This window comes from Theropithecus gelada, chromosome 14 (assembly GCF_003255815.1).
Source record: "Theropithecus gelada isolate Dixy chromosome 14, Tgel_1.0, whole genome shotgun sequence".
NCBI classification, from domain to species: domain Eukaryota; kingdom Metazoa; phylum Chordata; class Mammalia; order Primates; family Cercopithecidae; genus Theropithecus; species Theropithecus gelada.
Window position 1 is genome coordinate 17978109 of NC_037682.1, and position 12055 is coordinate 17990163.

Sequence of the window (12055 nt, forward strand, 5' to 3'; positions counted from 1 at the left end):
CTAATAATCAGTGTTTTATGGTTTTGTCCTCAAAATTAATTTTAGCCAGGTGTGGTGGCTCATGCCTGTAATCCCAACACTTGGGGAGGCTGAAGTGGGACGATCACTTGAGCCCAGGAGGTCCAGGTTGTGAGATCACAGCTCACTGCCCCTCCAGCCTGGGCAACAATGAGAGAGATCAGATCCTGTCTCAAAAAAAAAAAAAAAAAAATTAATTTTCAAGCTGTCAAACTGATAATTTAGAGATAGACTATATTGACATGGAGAGCAAGGCACAGTAGCTCCAGTCTGTAATTCCAGCAATTCAGGAGGCTTAGGTGGGAGGTTTGCCTGAAGCCAGGAGTTTGAAACCAGCCTAGGCAACATAGCAAGACACACCATCTCTTAGCTAGGCATAGTGGCTGACGCCTATAATCTCAGCACTTTGGGAGGTCAAGGTGGGACGATCTGTTGAGCCCAGGAGTTTGAGACCAGCCTGGGCAAACATAGGGAGACTCCATCTCAAAAAAAAGACACTATCTCTTAAAAACTACTTCGAAATTTGCTGGGCGTGGTGATGTGTGCTTCAGGAGGTCACTGCACTTCAGCCTGGGTGACAGAGCGAGACACTGTCTGAAAGTTAAAAAAAAAAAAAAAAAAAGAAAAAAAAGGGAAAGGAAAAAAGAATATATTGATGTGTTGTAGTGTTGTAGTCAATTAATTTAAGGCTCTTTCCTGTTTTAGGTTTCTACCATGAATGAAATGAAGAGTTATTCTCAAGCTGTCACAGGAGTGAGTTTTTTAAAATCCTTTTAACCTTCTAGGAATAGTTGTGTTTTGTTTTGTTTTCCTTTTAAATCTGGCTTGTGTCATCACTGCTTTAAGATAACCAGATGTCTCACTGGGACATCTCCCTCAAATTTGTTATATTTGTCAAAGGTAAGAATAACTCAGTGTTTGGCCAGGCGCCGTGGATCACGCCTGTAATCCTAGCACTTTGGGAGGGTGAGGTGGGCGGATCACCTGAGGTCAGGAGTTCGAGACCAGCCTGGCCAACGTGGTGAGTCCCCGTCTCTACTGAAAATGCTAAAATTAGCCAAGCGTGGTGGTACATGCCTATAATCCCAGCTACTCAGGAGGCTGAGGCAGGAGAATTGCTGGAACCTGGGACACGGAGGCTGCAATGAGCTGAGATCACGCCACTGCACTTCAGCCTGGGCAACAGAGCGAGACTCCATCTCAAAGAAAAAAGAGAGAATAACTCAGTTTTCGAAGGAACAACAGACTCACATGTGAAAATAAAAGAGAATAAGGCAGAGTCTCTGCCTCACATCCTGTATGGTTTGGTACTGCTCAGGTTCATAGTGGGTGTGCCTTTCCTCCTAAATAATATTGTTCAGGCCAGACATGGTGGTTCACGCCTGTAAACTCAGCACTTCGGGAGGCCAAGGAAGGAGGATCACTTGAGGCCAAGAGTTCAAGACCAGCCTGGGCAACTGAGCAAGACCCCATTTCTACAAAAGTTTAAAAAAAAAAAAAAAAAAGGGTAGCTGGGGCGGGCGCGGTGGCTCACTCCTGTAATCCCAGCACTTTGGGAGGCTGAGGTCGGGAGTTGGACACCAGCCTGGCCAACTTGGAGAAATCTCGTCTCTACTAAAACTACAAAATTAGCTGGGCATGGTGGTGCCTGCCTGTAATCCCAGCTACTCGGGAGGCTAAGGCAGGAGAATTGCTTGAACCCAGGAAGCAGAGGTTGCAGTGAGCCAGTATTGCGCCATTGCACTCCAGCCTGGGCAATAAGAGCGAAACTCTGTCTCTTAAAAAAAAAAAGAAAGAAAAGTAGCCAGGCATGGTGGCGTGCGCCTATAGTCCCAGCTACTCAGGATCAGAGAAGTCTTCTAGCCTTTTATTAAAATGTTGGATGCCATGGTGTGTTAAGAGGAAGAATTATCTCCAGGCTCAAAACTGTAACTGTTGTCTTTCCAGGGTATTGAGAAAGCGAGACAAGTGTTAGAGTGTCTCACCGCAGTGGCACTAGGCCCTTAAGGTAAAAGAAAGGAGAATAAAGACTAGGAATGATCTAATAACAGCTGCCTTGTTTCCATTTTACAGTTTTTTGCGAGTATGTTGACCTATCCCTTTGTGCTTGTCTCCAATCTTATGGCTGTCAACAACTGTGGGTAAGTACTTTGTATTTCTTATTCTAGTAGGTGGCTGACTGTATGCTGACAGGTGGAGCAGCCTTGTAGAAATTTAGGAAAGATGAAAGACCAGTGTCAATCTCTGATTGGTATTTTTTTAAAACAGCAGGGAGGAAAAGTATAATTGAGATTCCTAATTTTTTTCTCTGTATGCCCTGTGCTGCAGCAGCCTCAATTTGTATTTATTTAGTAATTATTATTATTTTTGTTTTATGTATTTATTTATTTTGTTTTTTTTTTTTTTTGAGACGGAGTCTCGCTCTGTCGCCCAGGCTGGAACGCAATAGCACGATCTCGCCTCACTGTGACCTCCACCTCCTGGGTCAAGTGATTCTCCTGTCTCAGCCTCCCGAATAGCTGGGATTACAGACATGTGCCACTATGCCCGGCTAATATTTTTGTATTTTTGGTAGAGACAGGGTTTGACCATGTTGGCCAGGCTGGTCTTGAACTCCTGACCTCAAGTGATCCACCTGCCTCGGCCTACCAAAGTGCTGGGATTACAGGCATAAGCCACCATGCCAGGCCAATTACTATTATTTTTATAGGTTTTTTGTGGGTTTTTTTGTGTGTGTGTTTTGTTGTTGTTGTTGTTGTTGTGTGTTTTTGGTTTTTTTGTTTTTGAGACAGAATCTCACTCTGTCACCCAGGCTGGAGTGCAGTGGTGCAGTCTCGCTTCATTGCAACATACACCTCCTGGATTCAAGCAGTTCTTGTACCTCAGCTTCCCAAGAAGCTGTGATTACAGGCATGTGCCACCATGCTGGGCTAATTTTTGCATTTTTAGTAGAGACGGAGTCTCGCTATGTTGGCCAGACTGGTCCCGAACTCCTGACCTCAGGTTATCTTGGACTTCCAAAGTGCTGGAATTACAGGCATGAGCCACTGCACCTGGCCTATTTTTATTTATTTTTAATTTTTTTAGAGATAGGGCTGCAGTGTGGTGGTGAAGTCCTAGCTCACTGCAGCCTCGAACTCCTGAGCTCAAGTGATCCTCCTATCTCAGCTTCCCAAGTAGTTGGGAGTACATGTGCATGCCACCATGCCTGGCTAATAATTTTTTGTGGAGACACGGGGTCTCACTTTGTTGCCCAGGCTGGTCTTAAATTTCCAGGCTCAAGTGATTCTCCTTCCTTGGCCTCTTAAGGTGCTGGGATTATAGGGGTGAGCCACCATGCGCAGCCAGCATGTTGTTTTTTTAAATCTTTATCTTCTTTTCTATGAAAGTGACAAAAGGTGTATCAGGGATTAAATGACAACCCATACCTGTTTTTCCTGGGGCTTTATGGAGAAAGTGAGTTTTGAAGAACCAGAATTAGGATATTTAGTCTATGGAAAGCTTGATGACCTTTTCTCTGTATTGGTTAGAAGGGCAGGTGTTGGTATAGTGGTAGACTCCATTGATTTCCAGTGACTCTACTGAGTTGAGCAAAATTTTGCCTTTTTTTTTTTTTTTGAGATGGAGTCTCACTCTTGCCCAGGCTGTAGTGCAGTGGTGCAATCTCGACTCACTGCAACCTCCACCTCCCAGGTTCAAGCGATTCTCCTGCCTCAGCCTCCTGAGTAGCTGGGATTACAGACGTCCACCAGCATGCCTGGATAATTTTTTGTATTTTGTTGTTGTTGTTACTGTTGAGGTAGAGTCTTGCTCTGTTGCTCAGGCTGGAGTGTGGTGGCGCGATCTCGGCTCACTGCATTCTCCACCTCCCGGGTTCAAGCAATTCTCCTGCCTCAGCCTCCTGAGTAGCTGGGATTATAGGCACTTGCCACCACCCCCAGCTAATTTTTGTATTTCTGGTAGAGATGGGGTTTCACTATGTTGACCATGCTGGTCTCGAACTCCTGACCTCAGGTGGTCCGCCCACCTCGGCGTCCTAAATTGCTGGGATTATAGGCGTGAGCCACCGCACCCGGCCTTGCCTTTTTTATTTAATTCAGAATTCTTTTCCCATGTGGTACCTGACATATCATTAAACATGTTACTGTTTTCAAATAAGATCAGATAGCTATGTGGAGTTTTGAACATTTTACATTGTTTGTTTTCTGGTTTTGTTTGTTTCCTGTTACTCCTGGCAAGCTGTGATGTTTTCTGATATGTAGAGCAACTGCCATGTTTTAGCACAGTGCAAACTTGAAGGATGAATTAAATGTATTATTATTTACAGTTTTTTCAAGATGAAGCGATTATACCTGAGTAGGAACATATATATATCCACTGTTCATATCCGTTTTCATGTTTAGTTTCTTTGTGAACACCAGTTAGTTTTTAAATCCCCTTTCCCTGCTCTTTTTTTTTTTTTTTTTTCTGAGACTGGTTCTTACTCTGTCACCCAGGCTGGAGTGCAGTAGCACGATCTTGGCTCACTGCAACTTCCGCCTCCTGGGTTCAAGCAATTCACATGCCTTAGCCTCCCAAGTAGCCGAGATTACAGGCATGCGCCACCATGCCGGCTCATGTTTTTGTATTTTTAGTAGAGACGGGTTTCACCATGTTGGCCAGGCTGGTCTTGAACTCCTGACCTCAAATGATCCACCTGCCTCAGCCTACCAAAGTGCTGGAATTCCAGCTGTGAGCCACTGTGCCCGGCCACCTTTCCCTGATCTTTAATCATGTAAATGCTATGTTCTGGAGTTTCATTTGATTTGAAACCTAAACATAGGGGAGGAATTCTCTTCTGGATGCTTGATCTTTCCCCTGCTCCAATATGATTTGTTTCATTGAATTAAAATGATCTCTCAGGGAATCTTCTATGCAGGAGAATATTTTGACAAGCTTTATCAATGTCTCGAATGTTTGGTTAATATTAACATGAAGAGCTCCATGTTTTTTTCTATTTTAGTCTTGCTGGTGGATGCCCTCCTTACTCCCCAATATATACGTCTTGGATAGATTGTTGGTGCATGCTACAAAAAGAGGTATTTCTTTTTCTCTGTCTCTCTCATTTTATTTTGTTTTATTTTTATTTGTTTGTTTTCTTAAATACTGTCTCTGCAATCCCAAGTTAACTCTTGTAGCTCATTCTAGCTAGAGTGAGTGAGTTAGTGTAGTCTGCCAGTTAATGTACACTTCACAATGTTCTATGTTTCACTTTGGCATAATAGTAAAATGTAAAATAGTAAAATGTGATATTTAGAAATCATGAGCATGAGTAATGAAGAAGAAAGAATCCCTAGATGAGACCTAGAAGCCATTTGAGTGCCCACATGCAACTTATAAATACGATCCAAGTAGATTATTATCATGGTAAAATGATGGCCTTGATTTTAGACTTTTTTCCCCCAAACTCACTTTTCATAACAATTATTTGTCACAGTGGTATTGGCAGAGCTGGTCTCCTACTTCTAGAGTCTTGTTAGTAGATGGTTTTTGCCTAGATACCAATTTAGGGTTTGTTATTACTATGAGGTGTATAATCTGCAACAAAAACATTCTTTATTATCTAGGCAAAGCTTTATTGGAAAATAAAATAATGGGCTGGGTGCAGTGGCTCACGCTTGTAATTCTAGCACTTCGAGAGGCGTAGGTGGGCAAATTGCTTGAGCCTAGGAGTTGGAGACCACCTGAGGCAACATGATGAGACCTCATCGCTACAGAAAATACAAAAACTTAGCCAGGCATAGCACCTGTAGTCCCAGCTACCCGGGAGGCTGAGGTGGGAGGATCACCTGAGCTCAGGAGGTCAAGGCTGCAGTGAGCCAAGATTGCACCACTGCACTTCAGCCTGGGTGACAGAGTGAGATCCTGTATCCAAAAAAAGAAAAATAAAATAACAGCTAGGTATGATGGCTCACGCCTATAGTTCCAGTTATTCAGGAGGCTGAGCCAGAAGGATCACATGAGTCTTGAAGTTTGAGGCCAGCCTGGGCAACACAGCCAGACATATCTCTTAACAAAAAACTACAGGCCAGGTACAGTGGCTCATGGCTGTAATCCCAGCACTTTGGGAGGCCAAGGCGGGCAGATCACTTGAGGTCAGGAGTTTGAGACCAGCCTGGGCAACACAGTGAAACCCCATCTCTACTAAAATACAAAAGAAATTAGCCAGGCGTGGCAGCGTGCGCCTGTAGTCCCAGCTACTGGGGAGGGTGAGGCAAGAGAATTGCTTACCAGGAGGTGGAGGTTGCAGTGAACCGAGATCGTGCCACTGCACTCCAGTCTGGGTGATAGAGTGAGACTCTATCTCAAAAAAAAAAAAAAAAGACAATAACAACAACAAATGGATTGACTGTGGGCTAAATTTAGCACGGGATCACTTAAAATGGCTATCAGTTTAAAGTTGTTTTTGAAGGGGGTCCACTGATTAAAGGACTGCAGAAGAAAGTGTATAAAGAAGCTCTTTGTTGCATTATTTTATAGCACTAGTGATACATAAGAGAAAGGCCTTTGAAATCTGAATGAAAGGGCCTAAGTGTTGTTTGTAGTTGCTCTTGCTTAGTGTGCCCACAAAGCCCCTCTGTGAATCCAAGCTAGAATACTTGAATGATTTCAGAACAGACCTACCATGAATATTGTGCGTTTCATTCTGAGTTTTACTCTCTATTGTACAGTGTGGTCCCTGTTTAAATGGAAAAAATGGCCTTTCCTTCCTTCCTTTTCTGACTAACCCCCGTTATAGGAAGAAAGTAGACAGAGAATGGATTAGGGTGTCTAACACACTTGACCTAGGAACAGTTGTTCCTGTAGGTGCTTACGACAACAGCAAATCTTGATTGGGCATTTACTGTATACCAGATATCATGCTACGAGCTTTTCTTACATCAGCTCATGTAATCCTCAAAACAGCTGTGTGAGGATAGGTGTCATTCTTATCACCCATTTCACATATGAAGAAACTGGGGCTTAGAGTAGTTTAGTGCCAATTATATAACCCAAGGTCACATGACTTATATTTGGGAAGGCTCAGATTTATACTCCAGAGTGTACTCAGTTGCACTCAGAACATTATTACTTTATTTTTATTTACTTATTTGGTTTTTTATTTTTTAGAGACAAGCTCTGTCACCCAGGCTGGTGTGCAGTGGTGGCTTCACGACTCACTGCAGCCTCAAACTCCTGGAGTAAAGCAGTCCTCCTACCTCATCCTCCCAAGTAACTAGGACTACAGGCATACTGCCACCATGTCCTGTTAATTTTTTTGTTTTGTTTTGTTTTGAGACAGGGTCTTGCTCTGTCACCCAGGCTGGAGTGCAGTGGCATGATCTTGGCTCACTGCAACCTCTGCCTCCCGGCTGAAGTCTTTGGCTCAAGTGATCTTCCCACCTCAGCATCCCAAGTATCTGGGACTACAGGCATACACCACCAAGCCCAGCTCATTTTTTTTTTTTTTGAGACAGAGGCTCGCTCTGTCACCCAGGCTGGAGTGCAATGGCACAATCTCAGCTCACTGCAACCTCCACCTCCCAGGTTCAAGCGATTCTCCTCCCTCAGCCTCCCGAGTAGCTGGGATTACAGGCGCCCACCACTACGCCTGGCTAATTTTTGTATTTTTAGTAGGGACAGGGTTTCACCATGTTAGTCAGGCTGGTCTCAAACTCCTGACCTCAGGTGATCTGCCTGCCTCGGCCTCCCAAAGTGGTGAGATTACAGGTGTGAGCCACCATGCCTGGCCAATTTTTTGTATTTTTTGTAGCAATGGGGTTTCACCATGTTGTGCAGGCTGGTCTCAAATTCCTGAGCTCAAGTGATCCTCCTGCCTTGGTCTCTCAAAGTGCTAGGAATACCAGTGTGAGCCATTGCACCGGCCTTTAATTTTTTAATTTCTTGTAGAGATAGGGTCTTGCTGTGTTGTCCAGGTTGTTATTACTTTGATTATAAGATTTTATAAGTAGTCCTTAGAAACATGATTTCATTTCATTAAGAAATAAATAGGCCAGGTACAGTGGATCACACCTGTAATCCTAGCACTTTTGGGAGGCCAAGGTGGGCAGATCACTTGAGGTTAGGAGTTCAAGACCAGCCTGGCCAATATGGTAAAACCCCACCTCCACTAAAAATACAAAAATTAGCCAGGCATGGTGGTGCGTTCCTGTCCCAGCTACTCAGGAGGCGGAGGCAGGAGAATCGCTTGAACCTGGGAGGCAGAGGTTGCAGTGAGCCGAGATTGCACCACTGCACTACGGCTTGGGCAACAGAGCGAGACTCCATCTCAAAAAAGAGAAAGAAATAAATGAAAGCTAGCACTTACTGAATGTTAGGTACTGTTCTACATGACTCATTTGCTAAGCCAGCTGGAAAGTGGCAAAGCCAGAATCCAACCTGGGCATTCTGTCTGCCCAGAGTAAGACCTTATTAAGGAGAAATTGTAGTTAGTTCATAGTAGCTCAGCCTCTCAAAGAATACAAATCCCTGTTCTGTAGTGATAGTCCCAGTTTTGTCCTGGATTTATTCACGTCTCCCAGTCGGACCTCTCTGCTGATTTGGATTGGCTGATCTCATCTCGCTAGATATTATTTGTGTTTTGTTTTGTTTTCCAGGGGAATATGAGCCGAGGAAATAGCTTGTTTTTCCGGAAGGTCCCCTTTGGGAAGACTTATTGTTGTGACCTGAAAATGTTAATTTGAAGATGTGGGGCAGGGACAGTGACATTTCTGTAGTCCCAGATGCACAGAATTATGGGAGAGAATGTTGATTTCTATACAGTGTGGCGCGCTTTTTTAATAATCATTTAATCTTGGGAAAATTGAGGTGTTTGGTGTCTGCCTTTTTTGTTCTTTTTTCCAGCACAACATAACTTACCGCTGATAATCCCCCTTTAGTTATTCTGAATTAGGATATTTTTGCTCCAAATTCTTATTTTACTTAACCAGAAGGGAAAAAAAAGTTGTATTTTCCTGAAGCTACAGGCACTTTGTCATGTGATTTTTGAGTCTCAATTTAAGGCTTTGTAAAATGAAGAGTAGAATTCCAAGAAGAATGAGAAATAATTCTGTAAAACTTGACAAAATCACTAAATTAAACTATATGGGAGGTTATGAATTACCTTTTCTTAGGTAGACCCTAAAAAGTCAGTAGCATGCACCAGAATCTGACTCCCATTATGCTTCTGAGCACATTTCGTTGACCTTGTCTCTCATACTTCAAGAAAAGGACAGTACGTGGCTACATTATCCTAGAAAGTCTGTGTGAGGATCTACCCCTTCAGTCTGTTATTGCAGAGTAATAAAATGTCACCGACAGGGAGCCTCTGAGCCTACTCTAGTTCAACAGGCTGCCTAAAAAAAATAAATAAGATAAAGGGTCAGCAACAACAAAGAAAAAGGACAATTACAGAAAATAAGCAAGATTTGGAAAGGAAGTATAATGGCATTTTCACAAAGGAAGTTCTTGTTTTCACGTCAGATACTAAAAGCAGATCCTGCAGGAGTAATCCCCTTCTTTAAGAGCCAAGTATTCGCCCGTGCTTAAATTACACCATACAGTTCTAATTGTATATAATCTTTTGTTCTTCAGTTTTTTGTTTTGTTTTCTTTTTGTTATTGTTGCCGAAGGTGAGTAGTTTTGCATTTCTGATGACAGCCTTGGAAAGTATATTTGTAACTCCATGTCTGGTAATGCCAACCCAAGTCCATATGGGTCTTAGGACACTGACCGCCTCACATGCCATACCCTCAGTTAAGCATGTTAACATTTATAGGAGGAAAAAAATCACTTTAGGAGAAAATAAAATTCAACTCAAGCATAAAGCTTCTATTTACTCAGGCCTTTTAAAAAGCAGGTTAAAATGCTCTAAAATGAGAAAGCCTGGTTTCACTTATTTATATAATTCACTGGGACATTGCCAAATGAGTAAGCACTTAATTTGCTGCTTCTGAGACTTCTCTATCAAAACAGCCCCACTAATAATGTTAGAATGAGAATGCAGGGGTCTCTTCCCTCCCCCTGGGGTTTAGGAAGCTCATGAGGAGCTCGGCTTAAAATGTCTTTGATGTCTCTTCCTTTGTCTCAAAAAGTAATGTCAATTTTATATACTATTCAATATTACTATCTGCATTTGTTTTAATATAAAAATGTTTGCTGCCTACCTTTTTCTCCCAAAAAATCTTTAAGTAAAGATGATCTGGGAAAATGTGCCATGTTTATCCTGTGGCTTCTGTGAACTTTCATGCTTGCCTATTCATAGTTGAGAAGCATGTCTGACTCTGATAACCAGGCTACCACCAGAGGACGCCAAGGCTTCAGTTTTGCCTGTGCAAGTTGGGTGGCTGAGAAATTTCTTCAAGGCGTAGCATTGCTCAAAATACTAGTCTAGCTGTTTCAGCCTTGCTGCATCCAAGCTAGAGGCCTAGTCAGAGTCTTATACCTGTGATCCTCCATAATATCTTACTATAAGCTATTAGCATAAAAGTCTAAAGATATTCAGGGGCTAGGAAATGCAGGTAGGTGCTATTAAGAAACATGCGCCCAGGCACGATGGCTCACGCCTGCAGTCACAGCACTTTGTGAAGCCGAGGCAGGCGGTTCACCTGAGGTCAGGAGTTCGAGACCAGCCTGACCAACATGGAAAAACCCCTGTCTCTACTAAAAATACAAAATTAGCGGGGCATGGTGGCGCATGCCTGTAATCCCAGCTATGCGGGAGGCTGAGGCAGGAGAATCTCTTGAAACCGGGGAGGCGGAGGTTGCGGTGAGCCGAGATCACGCCATTGCACTCCAGCCTGGGCCACAAGAGCGAAACTCCATCTCAAAAAAAAAAAAAAGAAAAAAGAAACAGATGCAAGAAATAATTAACTCGGTAAATAACATGAACTTCGGCTGGTTGTGATGGCCCATACCTGTAATCCTAACACTTTGGGAGACTGAGGCAGGCGGATCACTTGAGGCCAAGAGTTCAAGACAAGCTTGGCCAATATATCTACTAAAAATACAAAACAATTAGGCATGGTGGCACACACCTGTAGTTCCAGCTACTCAGGAGGCTGAGGCAGGAGAATCGCTTGAACCTGGGAGCTGCAGGTTGCAGTGAGCCAAGATTGTGCCACTGGGCAACAGAGTGAGACTGTCTCTTTTAAAAAAAAAAAAGTAGGGGTTCTTTAGTAAGCCACTTGTGAAACTGCTTTTCCTTGGTGGTACCAAGCTAAGTTGCCACAAACTGTTCCTCTAGAGTATATGATGACCATTGAAACCTTGACTTAAGAGTGTGGGGTGGGCTGGGGGCAGTGGATCACTTGAGTCCAGGAGCTCAAGACCAGCCTGGGCAACATGGCGAAACCCTGTCTCTTTATTTTTTATTTTTAGACGGAGTTTTGCTCTGTCATCCAGACTGGAGTGCAATGGCACCATCTTGGCTCACTGCAACCTCCGCCTCCCAGGTTCAGACAATTCTCTAGCCTCGGCCTCCTGAGTAGCTGGGATTACAAGCATGCGCCATCACACCCGGCTAATTTTGTATTTTTCGTAGAGACAGGGTTTCACCATGTTGGTCAGGCTGGTCTCAAACTCCTGACCTCATGTGATCTGCCCGCCTCGGCCTCCCAAAGTGCTGTGATAACAGGTGTGAGCCACTGCGCCTGGCCCCTGTCTCTATTTAAAAAAATAAAAGAAAGGGAGGAAAATTAGCTGGGCATGGTGGCACATGTCTGTAATCCCAGCTACTCAGGAGGCTGAGGCATTAGAATCGCTTGAACCCAGGAGGCAGAGGTTGTGGTGAGCTGAGATCGCGCCATTGCACTCCAGCCTAGGCAACAAGAGTGAAACTCCATCTTATGAATAAAGCGTGTGTTTCCTGGAACTTTGGGGGATCATTATAAAAATACTACGGTAAAAAAGCAACCTTAGTAATCCCAGCATTTTGGGAGGCTGAGGCAGGTGGATCACAAGATAAGGAGTTTGAGACCAGCCTGACCAACATGGTGAAATCCCGTCTCTACTAAAAAAA

At 43.6% G+C, this 12055-nt stretch overlaps 1 protein-coding gene across 5 annotated transcripts in view; it reads left to right on the forward strand.

The window, feature by feature from the left end:
* MTCH2 (mitochondrial carrier 2) overlaps positions 1 to 10250 on the forward strand; it is a 28077-nt gene extending 17827 nt beyond the window's left edge. For 3 of the 5 annotated variants that reach the window (XM_025356134.1, XM_025356135.1, XM_025356137.1), the window contains 4 exons: positions 724 to 771; positions 2092 to 2159; positions 5021 to 5096; positions 8655 to 10249. In XM_025356134.1, coding sequence (XP_025211919.1) covers positions 724 to 771; positions 2092 to 2159; positions 5021 to 5096; positions 8655 to 8741 — 279 coding nt within the window. In that variant the 3' untranslated portion in view covers positions 8742 to 10249. Of the gene's footprint in view, positions 1 to 723; positions 776 to 2091; positions 2160 to 5020; positions 5097 to 8654 lie in introns of all 5 variants that reach the window. The other 2 variants (XM_025356136.1, XM_025356138.1) reach the window with 2 other exon arrangements.
* The last annotated feature ends 1805 nt before the right edge of the window (positions 10251 to 12055 follow it).